Genomic DNA, 20,736 nt, shown 5'->3' with positions numbered 1-20,736 from the left:
CTACAGCCTTACGACGCACTCAGTTCTTCATGTGGCCCCACATAAATTAGTCCACTGCTCCAAAACGTAGCGGCGTCCTGCTGGAATTGCCCAACTCCATCGGAAAGCACAATGGACACGAATGGATGCAGGTGATCAGACAGGATGCTTACTTATGTGTCACCTGTCAGAGTCGTATCTAGACGTACCAGGGGTCCAATATCACTCCAACTGCACACACCAAACACCATTACAGAGCCTCCACCAGCTTCAGCAGTCCCCTGCTGACATGCAAGGTCCATGGATTCATGAGTTTGTCTTCATGCTCGAACACCTCCATCCGCTCGATACAATTTGAAACGAGACTCGTCCGAGCAGGCAGCACGTTTCCAGTCATCAACAGTTCAACGTCGGTGCTGACGGGCACTGGCGAGGCGTAAAGCTATGTGTCGTGCGTCGTCAAGGGTACGAGTGGGTCTTCCACTCTGAAAGTCCGTATCGACGATGTTTCGTTGAATGGTTCGCACGCTGACACTTGTTGATGGCCGAGCATCGAAACGTGCAGCAATTTGCGGAAGGATTACACTTCTCCTCAGTCGTCGTTGGCCCCGTTCTTGCAGGATCTTTTCCCGGCCGCAGCGATGTCGGAGATTTGATGTTTTACAGGATTCCTGATATTCAAGGTACGCTCGTGAAATGGTCATACGGGAAAATCCCCACTTCATCGCTTCCTGAGAGATTGTGTGCCGACTATAATGTCACGTTCAAACTCACTTAAATCTTGATATCCTGCCATTGTAGCAGCAGTAACCGATCTAACAACTGCGCCACACCCTTGCCGTCTGATACAGGCGTCGCCGACCTCAGCGCCCTTTCCTACCTGTCTGTATATCTCTGTACCTGAATACGCATCCCTGCACCAATCTCTTTGGCGCTTCAGTGTATAACGCCGTTGTGGAGGAACTCTTTCTATATGTGACGATTTTTTATGACGGAAATCATGTTTCTGAAATTTGTGGCACCTGCTAACATTGCACGTTCTTATTGCGAAAGGCGTAATGCCGAAACAAGAAATGGTTCAGCCGTCAGATCATGATTTATTCATTTACGGAGTAACTGGTGATAGCTGGAGCAACATCATGCTGGAATTACACGCCTACATCGTTAAGGAATATGACATCCTCTATCAGCTGTGGACGTAGATGATGAAAAATAGTTAACAATTTGTCTATGATCAGTCTATCCGGCCATTCTGTGATTCCTGACATAATGTTCACACCAAACTCTTCTCAGCAGATTAGTCAGAAAAAAAACCTGAATTATCCTAATCTTGGAGCAAGAGTAAATGAAACAAATTTTCGTTTGATAAAAAACAAAATATTGTGGGTGCAGGTGGTGTAATTGTTCTAGATCACAAGGGTGTAATTAGTTCTCATCAAACACGTTCCGAACAATCTTTCATGCTCAGAAAACATTCGCGTGTTCTGCATAGAGTTTCCTTCAATCCACTAGAGAACTTTCTGATCTAAATTAATGTATAATCGCTAGTTTTCTCTGAATCGCCTGTTGATTGTACAAAACGTTGGGTGGCATACATCACCTTATCTGGAACATCTCTTCATAAATACCACTGGACTGGCGTGAACAGCTTAGTGCAGTACCGCAGACAAGGGGGAACTTGGGCAATTTCACGCAAAGGAAACCGCTTGGAAATGACGACACATTAGTATTGCCTATTCCCAAGGTAATGTTCTGTTCAGTAATTGAAAATCAAACGGGAACCAACCACTCTGTCGGTAGAGAGTCAAGAGAATTAATTGCTTTTCTGTAACTCACATCATTAAACGTCTATCTTTCAGCTGCTGCTAACTCCAATGATGTAGAGAAGCAGTTAAAATATTTTTGTACCTAAAACTATTTATTTTGATGCACTCTGGTTCTATTGTAGTTTATGCAGATTTCGTAACATTTCAATTTGTGGATTAGAAATTTCATCCTGAAGCGAACCCTTTGGTTGCGACGGAGTCATTTCCCGCTGTATCTTTGCGTCTCTGTCCTGCATCGAGGGCAGTCATGTCCGCCCCGATAGCTGAGTGGTCAGCGTGACGGATTGCCGTCCTACGGGCCCGGGTTCGATTCCCGGCTGGGTCAGAGATTTTCTCCACACAGGGGCCGGTGTTTTCATCATCATTTCATTCGCATCTGGCGCGCAGGTCGCCCAATGTGGCGTCGAATGTAATAAGACCTGCACCAAGGCGGCAGGAGCTGCCCCGTAAGGGGCCTCCCGGCCAGTGACGCCAAACGCTCATTTCCATTTCAATCGATGGCAGTTGATTCGGTAACAGAGTTTAGAAAAGCCGGAGAAAGGCGAAGTGGGACGCAGATATTCCGGCCTCTGTTTGGGGAGTGCCAAATCAACCGAGTCAGAACAGCACTACCCGTGGAGGTCTTTGGTTCCGCGAACTTCTTTCCACCAACAACCGAAGTTCTTAACGCACAGAAAAATTAACTCGACTGTCAGAAATCACCGTTGTCCACACCCGATCATGACGCCACCACAAAAAAACTTGATATGGAGCTGTGACGTAGAAGAGAAAGATAGGAGAAATCGAAAATTGAACAGAGAGTACAATATTTGTTGACAGAGTAACCACGTGACAGTTGAAAGATGTCGACTGTAAGTGCACTCTGTTCGAAGATATTTTTGACAGAGGCTGAGGCAGAATATTCTCGTACGCCTGTAAGTTGCTAGCACCAATGTGTTACTTACATTGTGGTTCATCTGAAAAGATACCGCATGTAGGACGTTGGTGTGACCTATTCTTGAATACTGCTCGAGTGTTTGGCATTCGTAGCAGGTCGGATTGAAAGAGAACATCGAAGTGATTCAGAGGCAGGCTGCTAGATTTGTTACTGGTAGATTCGAACAACAGGTAATTGCTACGGAGATGCTTCTGGAACTCAAATGGGAATCACTGGAGGGAAGGCGACGTTGTTTTTCGAGGAACACTATTAAGGAAATTTAGAGAACCGCCATCTGAAACTGACTGCCGAATGATTCTACTGCCACCAACATACATTGCGTGTAACGACCACAAAGATAAGACACAAGAAACTAGGGCTCATACGGAGGCATCAGAGAGTCGTTCTTCCCTTTCTCTACTTGCGAGTGGAACAGGAAAGGAAATAACTAGTAGTGGTATAGGGGACCCTTCGCCACACGCCTTGCGGTGGCTTGGGGAATATCTATTTAGATATAGATGTATATTTACCGTAAATGTTACTAAAAGAACACTTCACACAGTTGTAAAATAGGTAAAGAATAATTGTGTAGCCAATAATAATTTCCGTGAGTTTTTAAATCAGCCACCCATCTGAGAGTGAATTACAACAGTTTAAAACCTTATCTGTAGTTTTCTGTGGCTTTCAAGATAGTATCACAATATTCACGCATGGATTCAATCGTTTTGTCCAGAGTAGCGAGTCACCGAGTATTACACTGCACAGTGTGCCTTTCTGTTCAGTGTGCAGATGCAGTAAGCCTGATCTGGATGTCTCCTTCCTTTCGAGTAGATTCAAGGGATCGTTAAACCTTAAATAATTCTAGAGTGAAACTGACCGTCGATCATCTAATGATTTTTTATTTGCGCACATTACATTAAATTTATTTATGAGGCGTAATTGTCAATTTTCACATCAGGCTCTTATCATTTGTTTCAATTTACATCATTTTACCGGCGTGACGTACGCTAAGAAATGGAAACGGTGCTTGACTGTGTATCGTTTCGATACCTGTTGTTTTGATGATGCAATATTGCTATACCTGTGGTACTGTAATTCTGTCCTATTGTTTTCAGACTCTCCTTATAGAACGCGTGGAGAGGTCAGATCGGGGGATGTACCAGTGCGTGGTGTCCAACAACGAGGAGACGGCCCAGGGCACGGCGGAGATCAGGCTGGGAGGTGAGCATCTCCAGGCAGCACCGCCTGCTGCGTGCTAACGTGCTGAGCCCTTGGCTCACTGTTATCCTTGGAACACTGCCAGTCTCCAACTGTTATTCATGTAGGGTCTATTATAAAAACAGATTCAACATCATGACAAATTAAATTTTTCAATTGACACGGCTGCCCCTCAGAGAAAACGCCATACGACTTACTAGCTAGTATAGCAAACATGACAAAGTGACTTTTGGAAAAGCTGAGGACAGGTACTAGGGAATTAAGACTTCGTTCAAAGGAAAGAAGACCGGCAGTGTTTCCACGTCCGTCAGACAACACAGCCCTTGGAAGTGGAGTACCTCGGATTTAACAATGAAGGAAATTCGTCGTAGCTTAGTTTAAAGAGTGAAAAATAACATGGCGCAACAGTTAATTAGCAAATACTCATCTTCCGGCGATCTCCGATGCTGCAGTAGCTGTAAAATAATTTTGCGAGTATCTACTCCATTAAAATTTGCTGCAACTTGCTGAGTTCTTGACAGTGTCGGTTGATTTGGTAGTGGTAAGAGAAATTTCAAGAAATTCGGGTTGACACGATGTTCTCTTTCCAATCACATATTTAATGATTAAGACTGTAACAAAACTGGCTCACATGTGTCAGAAAACTGAGACGCTGATGACTAATTCGCCATTTCTCATAATGTTATACGGGGTGAGTCTCTTAACTATTGCCACCTAAAATACGAAAGTATGATAGCAGCTGAAAAGTTTGTGGGACAAAAGTTACATGGGACAACGGGACCATAATATGACTTTGGGTTTTTGTTGCTAGGTGTGGTCGCGTCAGAGATATGAAAGTCAACTTTGTTTCTTAAGTGGCATGCTATAGTTTGGTACTTATTTTCTGACAGCGGTTACCGGGACAAATCCAATTATGTGTAACAGTAAGGTCTTTGAAGATCAATGAAGGTCAAAGAGGTGGTATGAACGTCCATTTACAGAAGCTGTTTGAAGTGATAGCCATTGGTATCAATGCAGTGCTGCAATCTTTTTATCATGGATTAAGTGGTATTCCTTATCACTTCCGCACTTATTGAAGCACATGCTCTGACAATTCTCTCTCGCATATCGTGCAAATAGTAAATATTCGATGGATACGGCGTATCCATCTAACGTGCCATTGACATGTAAACACCATTCTACTGTTTCGCAATACAGAAATGGTAAGACTAGTATCCTCGGTCAAGAGAATGTGAATGATGTATTCCTTTGAAGAACAAGTCGATATGCTTCTCATTTACGGAGAATGCCAACGAAATTCAGTGAGAGCTAGAGACTTATACGCTGAAATATATCCTCAACGTACTCACCCTACTCATCGAACATTTAAATATGTGTTTGATAAATTGAGAACAACTGGATCTTTAACCGCATCGGAAACATGTCCGGCAAAGAAAAGTTACCAACGACGAAACGGAGATTGGTACTCCTCCTACTGTGGTTCGAGATCCTTGTGTTAGTTAGCGTGAAATCGCAAGGGAGTCTGGCATGAGTCAGAGTAGTGTTGTTCGTATTCTGCATTGCCATAAATATCATATCAGTGTCCACCAAGAATTAACTGGTACGGATTGCATGCGTCACACTGAATTCTGCCAAAGGGCTCAACTCCAGGTTCAGTGGGATGATACATTTATTAATTTGATTTTATGTACTGACGAGGCTACGTTCACGAACCATGCAAATGTTAATTTGCATAACATGCATTACTGGGCAATTGAAAATCCATGTTGGCTGCGTCAAGTTGCACACCAGAAATCCTGGTCAGTGAATGTATGGTGTGGGATTCTGGAGGACAAAACATAGGCTCCTATTTCACCGAAGGAAATCTTAATGGTAGAAAGTACCCCACATTCCTGCAATAAACATTAGGTCTGTTACTGGAAGAAATACTTTTAGGAACAACGAACAGAATGTGGTATAAAGATGATGGGTGTCTGGCACATTTTTCGCTGATGGCTAGAAATGAGTTGCAGAGACAATTCCCAAATCGATGGATTGGACACGGAGGAGGTGTGTCGTGGTCGGCTCACTCGCCAGACTTGGTGCCTCTGGATTTTTTCTTGTGGGGATTCGTAAAAGACATTGTTTATAAAGATGTTCCAACTACACCTGAAGATATGCGAGAGAGAATTGTTAGAGCATGTGCTTCAATAAGTGCCAATGTGATAGGGAATTCCACTCAGTCCATGATAAGAAGATTGCAGCACTGCATTGATACCAATGGCCGTCACTTCAAACACCTTCTGTAAATGGACGTTCATATCACCTTTTTGACCTTCAAAGACCTTACTGTTACACATCACTGTATTCGTCTGGATAGCTGCTATCAGAAAATAAGTAACAAACTGTAACATTCCATTTAAAAAAACCAAGTTGACCTTGATATCTGTGACGCGACCACATCTAGCAACAAAAAACCAACATCACATTATGGCCCCCGTTGTCCTATGCAACTTTTGTCCCACTAACTTTTCAGCTCCTATCATTCTTTCGGAGTTATTCTTAGTGGCAATAATTAGTGACTCAGCCTGTATATTTCTGACGATCACCGCTAATGCCATCGACTATTACAAACAGAAAACTTATGGATTACAATCAAACACTTGCTCGTTGTATACCGATTTGCCTCATCCAGTTACGCATTAATTCGTTCCTCTAACATTCCAAGATAAGGCTTTACATGGCTTTTAATTTCTAGTATTGAAACTGAATAAGGTATTCAGGAATTACATAGGCTAATATTCAGGAATTACATAGGCTAATTAAATAGGCTAATTGGTTGTGTGTTATGTTCAAGTATCGATTAGTAACAGTCTACCAGCGCAGAGATTTTGTATGCCTGCTGAGATCGAAACGAAATTAATATCGGAATATTAATCAGTAAAATATATTAAATTCTAAAATAATTATTACAAAATTTATCATTTCATCTTCATTTCCCCTCTATCCAACATCTGGTCGTGTTGGGGTATAAATTTATATAAGCCTATGAATGTGGCAGGCTGACACCTGAGGTCAACACTTCATGCCATACTCATCCTGACGATCATATACTGGTAAGTTTCAGGAGTTATCCTAGCATACACCTCATTTTACTGAAGGAAAATTCAGAAAATCTAATTTACTACTGCCAAAGTCATTTTTATTCGATTTTAGTCATTCGAGTCACAAACTTTGCAACTATTCAACTCATACACCGAGTGTTTCTCCTATGGGTCGTCACGCGCAATTTCTCTGGCATTTCAGCAGTTATTTGCAGCTTTGTTCTTGCGATAGGTAGCTGCAGACAGTCCAAGCGAATACTACCCAGGTTTGATGGAAAGTGTTGGTTTGTTTTCCACTACAAAGAAAATCGTTTTTAAAACGAAATTTTACTTTCCTATTCGACAGAGCAGTCCTAAATTAGTCCAGTGCTGTACTGTTTTCGTCGATATGTCTTAGCAGGGACAATAAAACACAAAGAATAACCAGTACTCCAGCAGCGGCTGAGCAGCACTGTTGCATGGCGGTAGCAGTCGGCGCTGGCGAGGGCGGTGCTGGTCGTTCTTCGTGTTTTACTGTCTCTGGCAACACACGCTAATGTTTTAGACGACAATAATGTGTAAAGTTGGATTGCAACCTTCCCATTTCTGTTATACTAGTCGACTTACTTGTTGTACACAGCCGATCTTCTTCTCTGGATAGCCGGCTTCTGGAATCTCTACAAACTTCTTCTCCGAAGAATGATGCTCGTTACAGGAACCTTAAAGACTACCTCTCTACTTGCGAAATAATTAGGTACTCGAGGAATACTTTTCGATAACTATCGGTATGTTTGAGCTTCATAAAGAACAAAATTCACACTTCGCACATAAACATTAGACTTCTTGTAAGTCACTCGTATCGTCTCACATTAGAAACAGATTTAAGTACATTTAGCAAAGAGTTGGCTTAACAACCTTAACTCTATTACAAACAAATCGTAAAATACGTCTTGCCTCCAGCAAGTCCAAGATAAGAGTATATTTCAGACTTCAGAATCTCAGTTGTTCTTGTTATTTATAGAAGTGGTCACTGATACGATTAGCACAGAATAACCTAGAAGTTACACGGTTCTTCCGCATATTTTCACTAGAACTTCCGTGGATCGCCGACAAGAACTTGTCGGTGCTGTTTGTGCACCGCGTCTACCTTCTGCTCGCGACTGATTTCACACCTGCACACACAAACATGTGACGTGCAGTAGGTAGGATTCTAGCATCCCATTCTCACATCTAAAATATCGTGTGTTCGAGACGGTAGAAGGCCGAGTGGTTCTAGAATTTACGCAGAAATTCTGGAAACACTACAACGCATTGATAAAAGGAATATTGAATTAGACTGACGTGGGACCACTCTGTCGAATGGGCACATAATATCCCGATTTAACCGGCACGTTCCGTCGATGCTGGGCGTCGGACGAAAGACGTGACGAGCAGTGTTTGTTTCGGCTTACTCCCGCTGCACTCCGTAAAAAGAAAACTGCAAATATCTGCCGAAACACCAGACAAAATGCGCCTGACGATTCTTGGGAGACACACCCTGTACATCGTTCAGTTTATCCATAATAGTTAGTGTTTTTTCCTTACTGTATTACTTTGCTAAAATAAAGAACAACCGGCTTCGGTCACAACCGTGATTTTATTTCAATGCACAACACATCTCGAGCCCCGAGCTCTCATCTTCAGTTGCTTTAACAGTCTCAATCATTTTCTTGTTTTTCTCAAATTTTGGTTAATTCTGGTCCTGGCATAATTACAGTAGTGTATTACGAAGTGCCACGTTGTGAATATAAGATACCAAAACTAAGCCAAATCTAAAACTCACGTACTGTTTCCACTGGTGGATACATGGTTTTGAAGCACACCAGGGAAATGCTGGAAACAGTAACTTATTTTTCGATTTGTCTTAGTTTATTTAACGTATATTCACAATGTGCCACTTTGTAATACACCATTGTGATCTTTCCAAGGCCAGAATTAACACAAATATGAGAAAAAGGAAAACAGTTATGCAGATTGTTAAAGCCCCTGAATATGAGCCCACATACCTCAAAATGCATCGTGCAGAGAAATGAAGTCAAGATTCTGACAGACAGCGATTGTTCTTCATTTTGCAATTATACATATCGGATTTACCCAACACGCACTCACAGGAATTTGCCTATGGCGATGGTTTAGCAATTGCCACACCATGAAAGTCATTTAAACAGCTAGAAGCTACTCTGAATAGTGATCTACATACTCTTCATAAGTATTACACCAAATGGCACTTGGAACCGAATTGTTCCAAATCTGTAAGTATCACTGGGCATCTCAACAATAAAGAAGCTAACTGGAAGTGAAGCCCTAAACTCAACGGAGAGGCAGTTAAACATGAAAACACCTCTAAATATTTAAGAGTTAAACTTGACCTTACACTTTCTTACAGGCACCACCCGGAAGAAGTGAAGCAGAAACTGAAATCGAGAAACACTATACCAGTCAAACAAGCAGGCAGCTCATGGGGAAACGACACAAACACATTGTGCATATCAGCTTTGGCACTGGTTATAGTACTGCAGAATACAACGCCCCAGTCCCAAAAGTAAACGCCCACACAAAAAACTTGATATGGACCCCTACAATCCAATTGCTAGTGCTAGCCAATATACAACCACCAGACATCATACCCAAAGCTGCAATAAAATATTTGTGGAAGAAATATCAAACCAATGTCATCTCCCAGCTCATCAGCATTTACTCACAAAGGACTGACTGAAGTCGAGGATGCCTCTCTGGAAAACCATCCACAGATGAGATGTTTTTGAGGAAGAAAGGGATTGGCAGGAATACTGGCAAATAAACACCCCGCAAAATGGATTCCTTGTTGCTGACGTGACCAAACACGTTCCTGCTTTTGGTCGCCCAGGAAAACTCTGTACAAGATTACACAGAATAAAATCTGGAATGAGTCGCTGTGAAAGCTTAATGAGAAAGTGGGTTCTTGCAAATGGTTCTTTCTATGAGTCTGATGAAATTCAAACTATGGTTGACATTTTAAATTGTGTAATTTATGGTTTCAAAGGAGGAGGAAATAAAGACATCCACTGTGTCTCCGGAGAATCCCTCCAGTGGCAGAGTAATCTTCAGCGTGCTATTTGGCTGTAGTACCTTTCCCTCATATATTATCTGCCTTATTATGATTTGTGTCTTTTTTTCACTTTGTGATGTATCGTTGTGATGTATTTTACTTCATGATATGTTGTTGCCTTTGCCACGTTGAACGAATACACAGCATATTCAGGGTGTTAGGGGTATAAGTGCAGAAATATCTGTTGATGAGTAAGGGCAGTGCACTGAACAACATGACTTCTATGTTTGCTTCATTTGGTCACTAATAATTATAGCTATTACGAAGTAGTGTTTTTAGAAGTACGTCGAAGTACAGGTGGCACAACAAATTGGACCATTGAACAGTAGAAAAACGTTGTGCGGAGTGAGGAATCACGGTACGCAATGCGGCGATCCGATGGTAAGGTGTGGGTATGGCGAATGTCCGGTGAACGTCACCTGCCAGCGTGTGTAGTGCCAACAATAAAATTCGGAGGCGGTGGAGTTAGGGTGTGGTCGTGTTTTTCATGTAGGGTGTTTGTTCCCCTTGTTGTTTTGTGTCGCACTATCAAAGCACAGGCTACATTGATTTTTTAAGTACTTTCTTGCTTCCCACTGTAGAAGAGCAATTCGGGGATAGCGATTGCATCTTTCAACATGATCTAGCACCTGTTCATAACACGCGGCCTGTGGCGGAGTAGTTACACAACAATAACATACCTGTAATTGACTGGCCTGCACAGATCCTTGAAATGAATCCTATACAACACCTTTGGGATGTTTTGGAATGCCATCTTCGTGGCAGGCCTCACCGACCGACATCGATTTCCTCTCCTCAGTGCAGCACTCCATGAAGAATGGGTGCCATTCCCCAACAGACCTTCCAGCAACTGATTGAACGTATGCCTGCGAGAGTGGAAGCTGTAATCAAGGCTAAGGGTGGGCCAACACCACACTGAATCCCAGCATTACCGATGGAGGGCGCCACGAGCTTGTAAGTCATTTTCAGCTAGGTGTCCGGACTTTTGATGACCTAGTGTATTCGAGCTGTACTACTTCCCTTGTCAGATAGAAACTTGGGGAACATGTCTCACATGAACTTACTCGTATGTTTATCACTGAATGGTTATCTCAGGTGCCTTACCTACAGATTCTTCCTTTCCTGTTGGAGATGTGCGACAGCGACCATTTTGTAACTTTTCCTGTAAATAATAATAACTTGTTTTACTTAAAAGGACTCGTTGTAGATGTAGGTGCGCGCGCCTTAGAGCGTGAGCGCTGAGTGCGGTTTTGCCCGCAGACTCGTCGCCGGCGCTGTTGTCTGGGTTCAGCGGGGCGACGCTGCAGCCGGGCGCCGCCTGGTCGGCCGAGTGCGAGGCGGCCGGCTCCCCGCTGCCCTCCGTGTCGTGGCTGCTGGACGGGCAGCCGCTGCGATCCTCCGCCGTTCCCGGGGAGCGCAGAGTCGAGGTAAGACGCCAGGCCAGTCGGTGATAGCGGCAGTAGTAGTAGTATTAGTGGTAGTAACATCTGACTGATGCCAGCGGTCGGGAACGGAGTTGCCTGCTCCCACTCATGACAGGTTCTCATGTCATCGATACTTGCACGTGCACAAAATAGTAGTTACCGACGGTTGTAACGGTGTTCTTCATTGGTAGGGAGGGCGCTGATAACAGGTGCAAGAGCTTCTTATTTGGCTCTGTTTCCCTTCCCCGACGTGGCCGAGTGGTTCTAGGCGCTACAGTCTGGACCCGCGCGACTGCTACGGTCGCAGGTTCCAATCCTGCCTCGGGCATGGATGCGTGTGATGTCCTTAGGTTAGTTAGGTTTAAGTAGTTCTAAGTTCTAGGGGACTGATGACCTCAGAAGTTAAGTCCCATAGTGCTCAGAGCCATTTCTGAACCTTCCCCAATCCTTCCGCCATGCCTGGCTCTCTCCCATTCCAGATGACTGTGTTGTCTGGCAAGACTCTGCAAGTACCTACTGCAGAGGCAACTCAGCATGCACATCGAGCCCGAAAAACAACTGCGACTGGTTTGCGCCCAGCCCCTGCCAATCAACTCACTGTAACAGCAATCCCAATTTTGATCAAACGTAGTTTTAGTTATTGTCCTGTCATAAACGTACATAAAATACAGTTCATAAAATTGTTGACAGATCAACACAGTTTATATAGTCTTTGACCAAAATTTGGCCAGTTCCAGTGCATTTTCCGTTGCCTGCTGCTGTGCAGGCGGGTGGACACAGTCGATACTGAAGCATATGTCGAACAATCTTTTCTTTCCCGCAGCTATATAGGGTTTTGTTTTCTTCAATGTATCTCATTAACGCGTGATCTGCCCTCTCCTCACCTCAGCCTATTCAAGGACCTCCAGATTGGCCAATTCTCATCTTGAGCATCCTGAAAATATTTTCCAGCCAGGAGGGTGGGATGCCTCAGCCCTCCGTAATTGTAGCCTGTCTTCTTCATCAGTGGTTGCTAGTTTCTGCGAAGTTCTGAGGGAACTTTTCCTCGATCTTAGTCGCTGAGGGTAGGATTGTTGCCCATGCATTGGATGCGTTCTTTCCTGTTTCCTGCTATTTCTCTTCGAACAGGGGGTGGTGCAATTCCTACAAGGTGGTAGAGCCGTTATGTCTCGTTTAGCGCAATATTCACCTGTTTGGCATGTGTTCGAGCGGAGTGTTCGAGCGGTTTAAGGCGTCCTGTCACGGCCTGCGCGGCCCCTCCCGCCGGAGATTCGAGTCCTCCTTTGGGCATGGGTGTATGTGTTGTTCTTAGCACAAATTACTTCAAGTTAGTTTAAGTAGTGGGTAAGTCTAGGGACCAATGACCTCAGCAGTTTGGTCCCTTAGGAATACACACACACATTTGAACATTCTTGGCATGTGTTGACTTATACCAAACATGACAGGCACGCTCTGCCGCGGAGTAACATAATTCTATTGCAGAAATAGTCAAATATAGTAGTAGCTGTTTTATTCATTCATGGATCATTTTTACAAGGGTACCGGGCGTGTCACCTGTATCACTAAATGGCTAGAACAATCAGCCACTCAGAGTTTTCAGGTTGCCTATCTAAAAACTTCCAAAGGCAACAAAAATTTCTTTTTCAGTATTTCATATACACTCCTGGAAATTGAAATAAGAACACCGTGAATTCATTGTCCCAGGAAGGGGAAACTTTATTGACACATTCCTGGGGTCAGATACATCACATGATCACACTGACAGAACCACAGGCACATAGACACAGGCAACAGAGCATGCACAATGTCGGCACTAGTACAGTGTATATCCACCTTTCGCAGCAATGCAGGCTGCTATTCTCCCATGGAGTCGATCGTAGAGATGCTGGATGTAGTCCTGTGGAACGGCTTGCCATGCCATTTCCACCTGGCGCCTCAGTTGGACCAGCGTTCGTGCTGGACGTGCAGACCGCGTGAGACGACGCTTCATCCAGTCCCAAACATGCTCAATGGGGGACAGATCCGGAGATCTTGCTGGCCAGGTTAGTTGACTTACACCTTCTAGAGCACGTTGGGTGGCACGGGATACATGCGGACGTGCATTGTCCTGTTGGAACAGCAAGTTCCCTTGCCGGTCTAGGAATGGTAGAACGATGGGTTCGATGACGGTTTGGATGTACCGTGCACTATTCAGTGTCCCCTCGACGATCACCAGTGGTGTACGGCCAGTGTAGGAGATCGCTCCCCACACCATGATGCCGGGTGTTGGCCCTGTGTGCCTCGGTCGTATGCAGTCCTGATTGTGGCGCTCACCTGCACGGCGCCAAACACGCATACGACCATCATTGGCACCAAGGCAGAAGCGACTCTCATCGCTGAAGACGACACGTCTCCATTCGTCCCTCCATTCACGCCTGTCGCGACACCACTGGAGGCGGGCTGCACGATGTTGGGGCGTGAGCGGAAGACGGCCTAACGGTGTGCGGGACCGTAGCCCAGCTTCATGGAGACGGTTGCGAATGGTCCTCGCCGATACCCCAGGAGCAACAGTGTCCCTAATTTGCTGGGAAGTGGCGGTGCGGTCCCCTACGGCACTGCGTAGGATCCTACGGTCTTGGCGTGCATCCGTGCGTCGCTGCGGTCCGGTCCCAGATCGACGGGCACGTGCACCTTCCGCCGACCACTGGCGACAACATCGATGTACTGTGGAGACCTCACGCCCCACGTGTTGAGCAATTCGGCGGTACGTCCACCCGGCCTACCGCATGCCCACTATACGCCCTCGCTCAAAGTCCGTCAACTGCACATACGGTTCACGTCCACGCTGTCGCGGCATGCTACCAGTGTTAAAGACTGCGATGGAGCTCCGTATGCCACGGCAAACTGGCTGACACTGACGGCGGCGGTGCACAAATGCTGAGGAGCTAGCGCCATTCGACGGCCAACACCGCGGTTCCTGGTGTGTCCGCTGTGCCGTGCGTGTGATCATTGCTTGTACAGCCCTCTCGCAGTGTCCGGAGCAAGTTTGGTGGGTCTGACACACCGGTGTCAATGTGTTCTTTTTTCCATTTCCAGGAGTGTAGTTATTGAGTGAAGCAGTATATCTATGAGTTTTCCAGCACACTTTGTTTACCTTTGTGACATCACGTGACAGAGTCATTAATATAGTACGTCACCACTCTTAAGAGTGGCATCATTTTTATCAGTGACTAGCCAGTCTCCCCCCTCCCTATTTCTAACCAATCACAGTGAAGTATTAAAAGTAAAACAGCCAATGAAACATCCAAGATAGCAGAAATAGCCGAACTGTGCTAGTTGGAAATTTAAAACATCCTTCCCTCCCTCCGTCCTACAGAGCAGCCAGTCAGAAATCCAATTTAGGAACTAGCTCTGTTGTCCTTTATGCCCCCCCCCCCCCCCACTTTCCCTTCTCTCCAGCCAGTTGCAGTCAGATATTAAAATGATATGTAAAAATGGGTCAAGTTACATTATTTCCGTGAGACTTACATAAAATTGCCTATACATACATGCCTCTGGTGTAGTATTAAAAATAAGTGTGAAAACGTCGCCAAGTTCAAAGGTAACCATTATTTACGAAAAATTGCATACATATACATACCGGATGGTTATAATTACAGTGCACCCACTCACGGAGGTCCAATGTGTGCTGTAATTATCATATGATAGCTAAACTTGTTAGATATGCTGATGCGTTACTGCGGAACCGATTTACGATTGGGAAACAATTAGTTGTAACTGCGGGCACCAGGAGCAACTCTGGTACTGGAACTTGTTTGTGTGATGTTATGACACCCACGCTGTCATGTCACAAGCCATAACGTGAGTTAATGGTATGGCTATCTAGAAGAGAGACCGTGCGTCTCCAACTGGCCACTAGCAACTCTCGGCCATAACCGCCACAACAGAACAGGAATGCAATTGAAAGTCAATAGGGGAAGAGTCACAACAAACATCATCACTCTCAGACTTGCACGCAAACAACTATAATTTACTGCCTTGAATTAACCCTTACCTAGTTGGTCACATTTACTAAACATCATCTCCAGGGAGATGCCCTAAAGTCCACGGTCACTAATCCACAGCTCACGCCGAGAAAAACAGGAAAGCTCGTACCCATAAATTCCTGCCTGCTTCAGTACTTCGTCGTGCAATAAGCAACTTTGCTGATCGCGAAGCATCACGTACTCCCGACCCAGTTATAATTAAAGTGCATGTACTTAGTGAAATCCTGTGTGGGATGTAATTATCATACAGCGTGAGTCAACAGTAAGGCTATCGAGAATAGAGAGCTTGGGCTTTTAGCGAAATTATTTTATGTGAACGGCAACAATTACAGTGTTGATAAAAGGTGTGAGTAGAGCCCAATGTTATTAAATGGTTTAATGAAGATGGTGATGAAATTCGAAAATATAAGTGACACTGGTGTGGTACCCCGAAGAGTAAGGCGTCCTATACCAGCAGAATTATGGACAGGAGGGAACTTTTGCTGTAACTGACCACACAGAACGTGTTCCGTTTAGTGCAGAGGCACGAGAACCCTCCAGCCCAGGGTCAGCTGTACAGAAAGCTCTGCAGTCTATTTTACACTGGAACCCGTACAAAATCCAGGCTGTACAGCAACTGAACCATCATGACCCGCAGCAACGTTCAAATTCAGAACGTTGCTGCGGGTCATGATGGTTCAGTTGCTGTACAGCCTGGATTTTGTACGGGTTCCAGTGTAAAATAGACTGCAGAGCTTTCTGTACAGCTGACCCTGGGCTGGAGGGTTCTCGTGCCTCTGCACTAAACGGAACACGTTCTGTGTGGTCAGTTACAGCAAAAGTTCCCTCCTGTCCATAATTCTGCTGGTATAGGACGCCTTACTCGATTTCTGGTATGGATCGAAGTTGATGATGTGTGGCAGGCAGTATTCTGTGGAGCGTCGACGCACATTTTAAACTAAAGGGTGCAGTGACTACACAGAACTGACGAATTAGTGGTTGGGTTAAACCACATGTTGTGCAAGAAGAGCCACTGCACGCCCCGTATGTCACTTGTGACTGAGTGGTGTGCATTCACAAGCATCTTTATTCTCGGTCGGTTCTTCTTTCAAAAGAATATACCTAGAGGTCCAATCACGTGTAGCGTCACATCTGCATGTTATCGAGACCTCCTTATACAACATGAATTCCTGCTCTGGAAGAGCGCAGCTGTGTGGAAACCACAGTTTCCCTGCAAGATGGAGCAACAGCCCATGTCGCTAGTCCAGTGAAAGATCTGCTCGATGCAACCTTCCATGAACGTGTTACCTCCAAAGATTTTCCAGATTCGTGGAATGGAAAATCACGTAATCTGAATCCCAGGGACTTTTGAATCTGGGGATATTTAAAAGTTTACCAGGAACACGTTCGGTCTCTACCTGATATGAAGGCCAGTGTACGAGTACAGGAACACATTGCTCACACTCAAACCTCCAGATGTCACACACTCAGATCGGTACCAAATATTGCGTGTCGATAGAGCGTCAACCGGAGCTCTGATTTAGTTTGTACTGTGTGCTGTCATCCAGCAAAATTGGCGTAAACATTAAATAAAAGTAGCATTGGAAATACGGAGCTCAGGAGAAGCATAACTGTGTTTTTTAAGTACAGATTCCGAGGGAAAGTTGTTAGAGCGTTGAATCCTCGTACCGAGGGTCATGGGTTCACTGTATTACGCGTGAAAGTGTTATAAGAAACAACATGTTTGAGGCATGTAAAAGGGCTGTTTGCAGTTTACAGCAATGTTCTCTTAGTCTGCTTTCGCTTCGTTTCTTTGAAAGCAGTAAACGTAAAGAGTACATTTGTAGTTTCACAGAATATACAATTAGAACAGGAAAATAACGAAACAATTTTATCACACTTATGGAAGTAATAGTAATAATAATAATAATAATAACAATAATAATCCCCGTGGAGGCCCGGGAAAAGAATAGGCCTCCGGTATGTTCTGCCAGTCGTAAAAGGCGACGAAAAGAACAAACCACTAATAGGGCTAACCCCCCTTTTAGTGTGATTAGTTGGTTCAGGACAGAACTAAAGTAGCCTCGGACAAGCGCCGTCATGGTCGGGGACGACGCTTGAACCCTATGCCCGCCCACAATGGTAACGACACTGCTAGCCAACTGGAAAATGATTTAAATCCAAATAGAGGTGTTTTGCAGGATATGCTTCCTGCAACCACCCTAGAAGGAAAACAAAGACAGAGGATGAGATGGTCAGATGAAGTTAATCGACACCTCATGTTCTGTTATTACCAAGCAACAAACCTAGGGACCAACATAACTGGATACAGATCACAAGTATACACAACATTTATTACCAGATACCAGGAATTAAAATTTTTAACAGAACAACGACTAGCTGATCAGATCCGTGTAATAATCAAAAATAACAGGATACCACAGTCAGAATTAGAAAACATCAAACAACAAGTACAACAAATACTGGAACAAAATAATGTGCAATCAGAAGAAGAAGAAAATACAGTAATGGACTCAAACATCCCACAGCAAACAAACAAAGAACAACATGCACCAATTAAACAATAAGAGGAAAACGAAATCTTAAGACAGCCACCAGAACAAGCACAAATAGAACACGAAGTGACACAGATGTTAGATATAGAAGAAAAATTTCAGCTGACATGTATAGAATACAAAGACACAAATACAGACATTAGACCATTCTTGCATAGACCACCAAATAACCCACAAGTCGAAACAACAATAAAAACTATCAACACAATCATACACAACAAAATAAATGAAAACACAACTATGGAAGAGTTACAACTAGTGGTTTATATAGGAGCACTCACTACACTAAATATACACACTAGGCAGAGATCAGAACCAACCAACACACAGAAGAAACCCACAAAACCAGCATGGCAACACAGGCTACAGATCAGAATAGAAAAGCTGACAAAAGACATCGAACAGCTAACACAATTTATAAGAAATGAAATCTCGGAGAAAAAACGAAAAAGGTTAGGTAAAATCTCACAACAAGAAGCGACAGAGCAATTACACGAAAAGAAGCAGAAATTACAAGCATTAGCCAAACGACTCAGAAGATACAAAAAAAGTGAAAATAGAAGGAAACAAAACCAAACATTCAACACAAACCAAAAGAAATTTTACCAGACAATAGATAACACACACATTAAAATAAACAATCCACCAAACATAACAGTCATGGAACACTTCTGGAGCAACATATGGTCAAACCCGGTACAACATAACAGGCATGCACGGTGGATACAAGCAGAAACAGACACATACAAGATGATACCACAAATGCCTGAAGTGATAATTTTGCAACATGAAGTCACCCAAGCAATTAATTCTACTCACAATTGGAAAGTCCATGCAAATGATTAAATTGCAAATTTCTGGTTAAAGAAGTTCACCTCAACACATTCACATCTAACTAAATTATTTAACAGTTACATTTCAGACCCATACACATTCCCTGATACACTTACACATGGAATAACTTATCTGAAACCTAAAGATAAAGCAGACACAGCGAACCCAGCTAAATATCGCCCCATAACATGCCTAACAACAATATACAAAATATTAACTCCAGTTATTAAACAGAAATTAATGACACATACAACACAGAACAAAATTATAAATGAAGAACAAAAAGGCTGTTGCAAAGGAGCACGAGGATGTAAAGAGCAACTGATAATAGATGCAGAGGTGACATATCAAGCTAAAACTAAACAAAGGTCGCTGCACTACGCATACATTGATTACCAAAAAGCTTTTGATAGTGTACCCCACTCATGGTTACTACAAATATTGGAAATATACACAGTAGATCCTAAATTGATACAGTTCCTAAACATAGTAATGAAAAATTGGAAAACCACACTTAATATCCAAACACATTCAAATAATATCACATCACAGCCAATACAGATTAAGCGTGGAATATACCAAGGAGACTCATTAAGTCCTTTCTGGTTCTTCCTTGCTCTGAACCCACTATCCAACACGCTAAATAATACAAATTATGGATATAATATTACTGGAACATACCCACACAAAATAACACATTTGCTATACATGGATGATCTAAAACTACTGGCAGCAACAAATCAACAACTCAACCGATTACTAAAGATAACAGAAGTATTCAGCAATGATATAAATTTGGCTTATGGAACAGACAAATGTAAGAAAAATAGCATAGTCAAGGGAAAACACACTAAACAAGAAGATTACATATTGGATAACCACAGCGACTGCATAGAAGCGATGGAAAAAACAGATGCCTGTAAATATCTAGGATACAGACAAAAAATGGGAATAGATAATACAAATATTAAAGAAGAACTAAAAGATAAATACAGGCAAAGACTAACAAGAATACTGAAAACAGAATTGAGGGCAATAAACAAGACAAAAGCTATAAATACGTATGCTATACCAATATTGACCTACTCATTTGGAGTAGTGAAATGGAGTAACACAGACCTAGAAGCACTCAATACACTTATACGATCACAATGCCACAAATATAGAATACATCACATACATTTAGCAACAGAAAGATTCACATTAAGCAGAAAGGAAGGACAATAGGGATGTATCGACATAAAAAACCTACATTATGGACAGGTAGACAATTTAAGAAAATTCTTTATAGAACGAGCAGAAACTAGCAAAATACACAAAGCAATCACTAATGTAAATACATTGGCTACACCATTGCAATTTCATAATCACTTCTACAACCCTTTAGATCACATAACATCAACAGATGTGAAGAAAGTAAATTGGAGAAAGAAAACACTACATGGCAAGCACCCGTATCATCTAACACAGCCACACATCAATCAATACGCATCCAACACATGGCTAAGAAAAGGCAATATATACAGTGAGACGGAAGGATTCATGATTGCAATGCAGGATCAAACAATAAACACCAGATATTACAGCATGCATATTATTAAAGATCTCAATACCACAACAGATAAATGCAGACTTTGCAGACAACAAATAGAAACAGTAGATCACATCACAAGTGGATGTACAATACTAGCAAATACAGAATACCCCAGAAGACATGACAATGTCGCAAAAATAATTCATCAACAACTTGCCATACAACATAAACTAATA

General features: G+C 43.2%; 1 protein-coding gene across 1 annotated transcript in view; it reads left to right on the top strand.

The window, feature by feature from the left end:
• The window catches only part of LOC126235647 (Down syndrome cell adhesion molecule-like protein Dscam2), a 192,965-nt gene that overhangs the window by 153,485 nt on the left and 18,744 nt on the right, over nt 1-20,736 (top strand). Inside the window, exons 8-9 of the mRNA XM_049944361.1 lie at nt 3,837-3,942; nt 11,389-11,555. Coding sequence (XP_049800318.1) covers nt 3,837-3,942; nt 11,389-11,555 — 273 coding nt within the window. The remainder of the gene's footprint in view (nt 1-3,836; nt 3,943-11,388; nt 11,556-20,736) is intronic.

The sequence above is a fragment of the Schistocerca nitens genome, chromosome 2 (genome assembly GCF_023898315.1).
Source record: "Schistocerca nitens isolate TAMUIC-IGC-003100 chromosome 2, iqSchNite1.1, whole genome shotgun sequence".
Taxonomy (NCBI): domain Eukaryota; kingdom Metazoa; phylum Arthropoda; class Insecta; order Orthoptera; family Acrididae; genus Schistocerca; species Schistocerca nitens.
The sequence above is the reverse complement of the archived record's forward strand: the minus strand, read 5'-3'. Positions and strand labels throughout refer to the sequence as shown.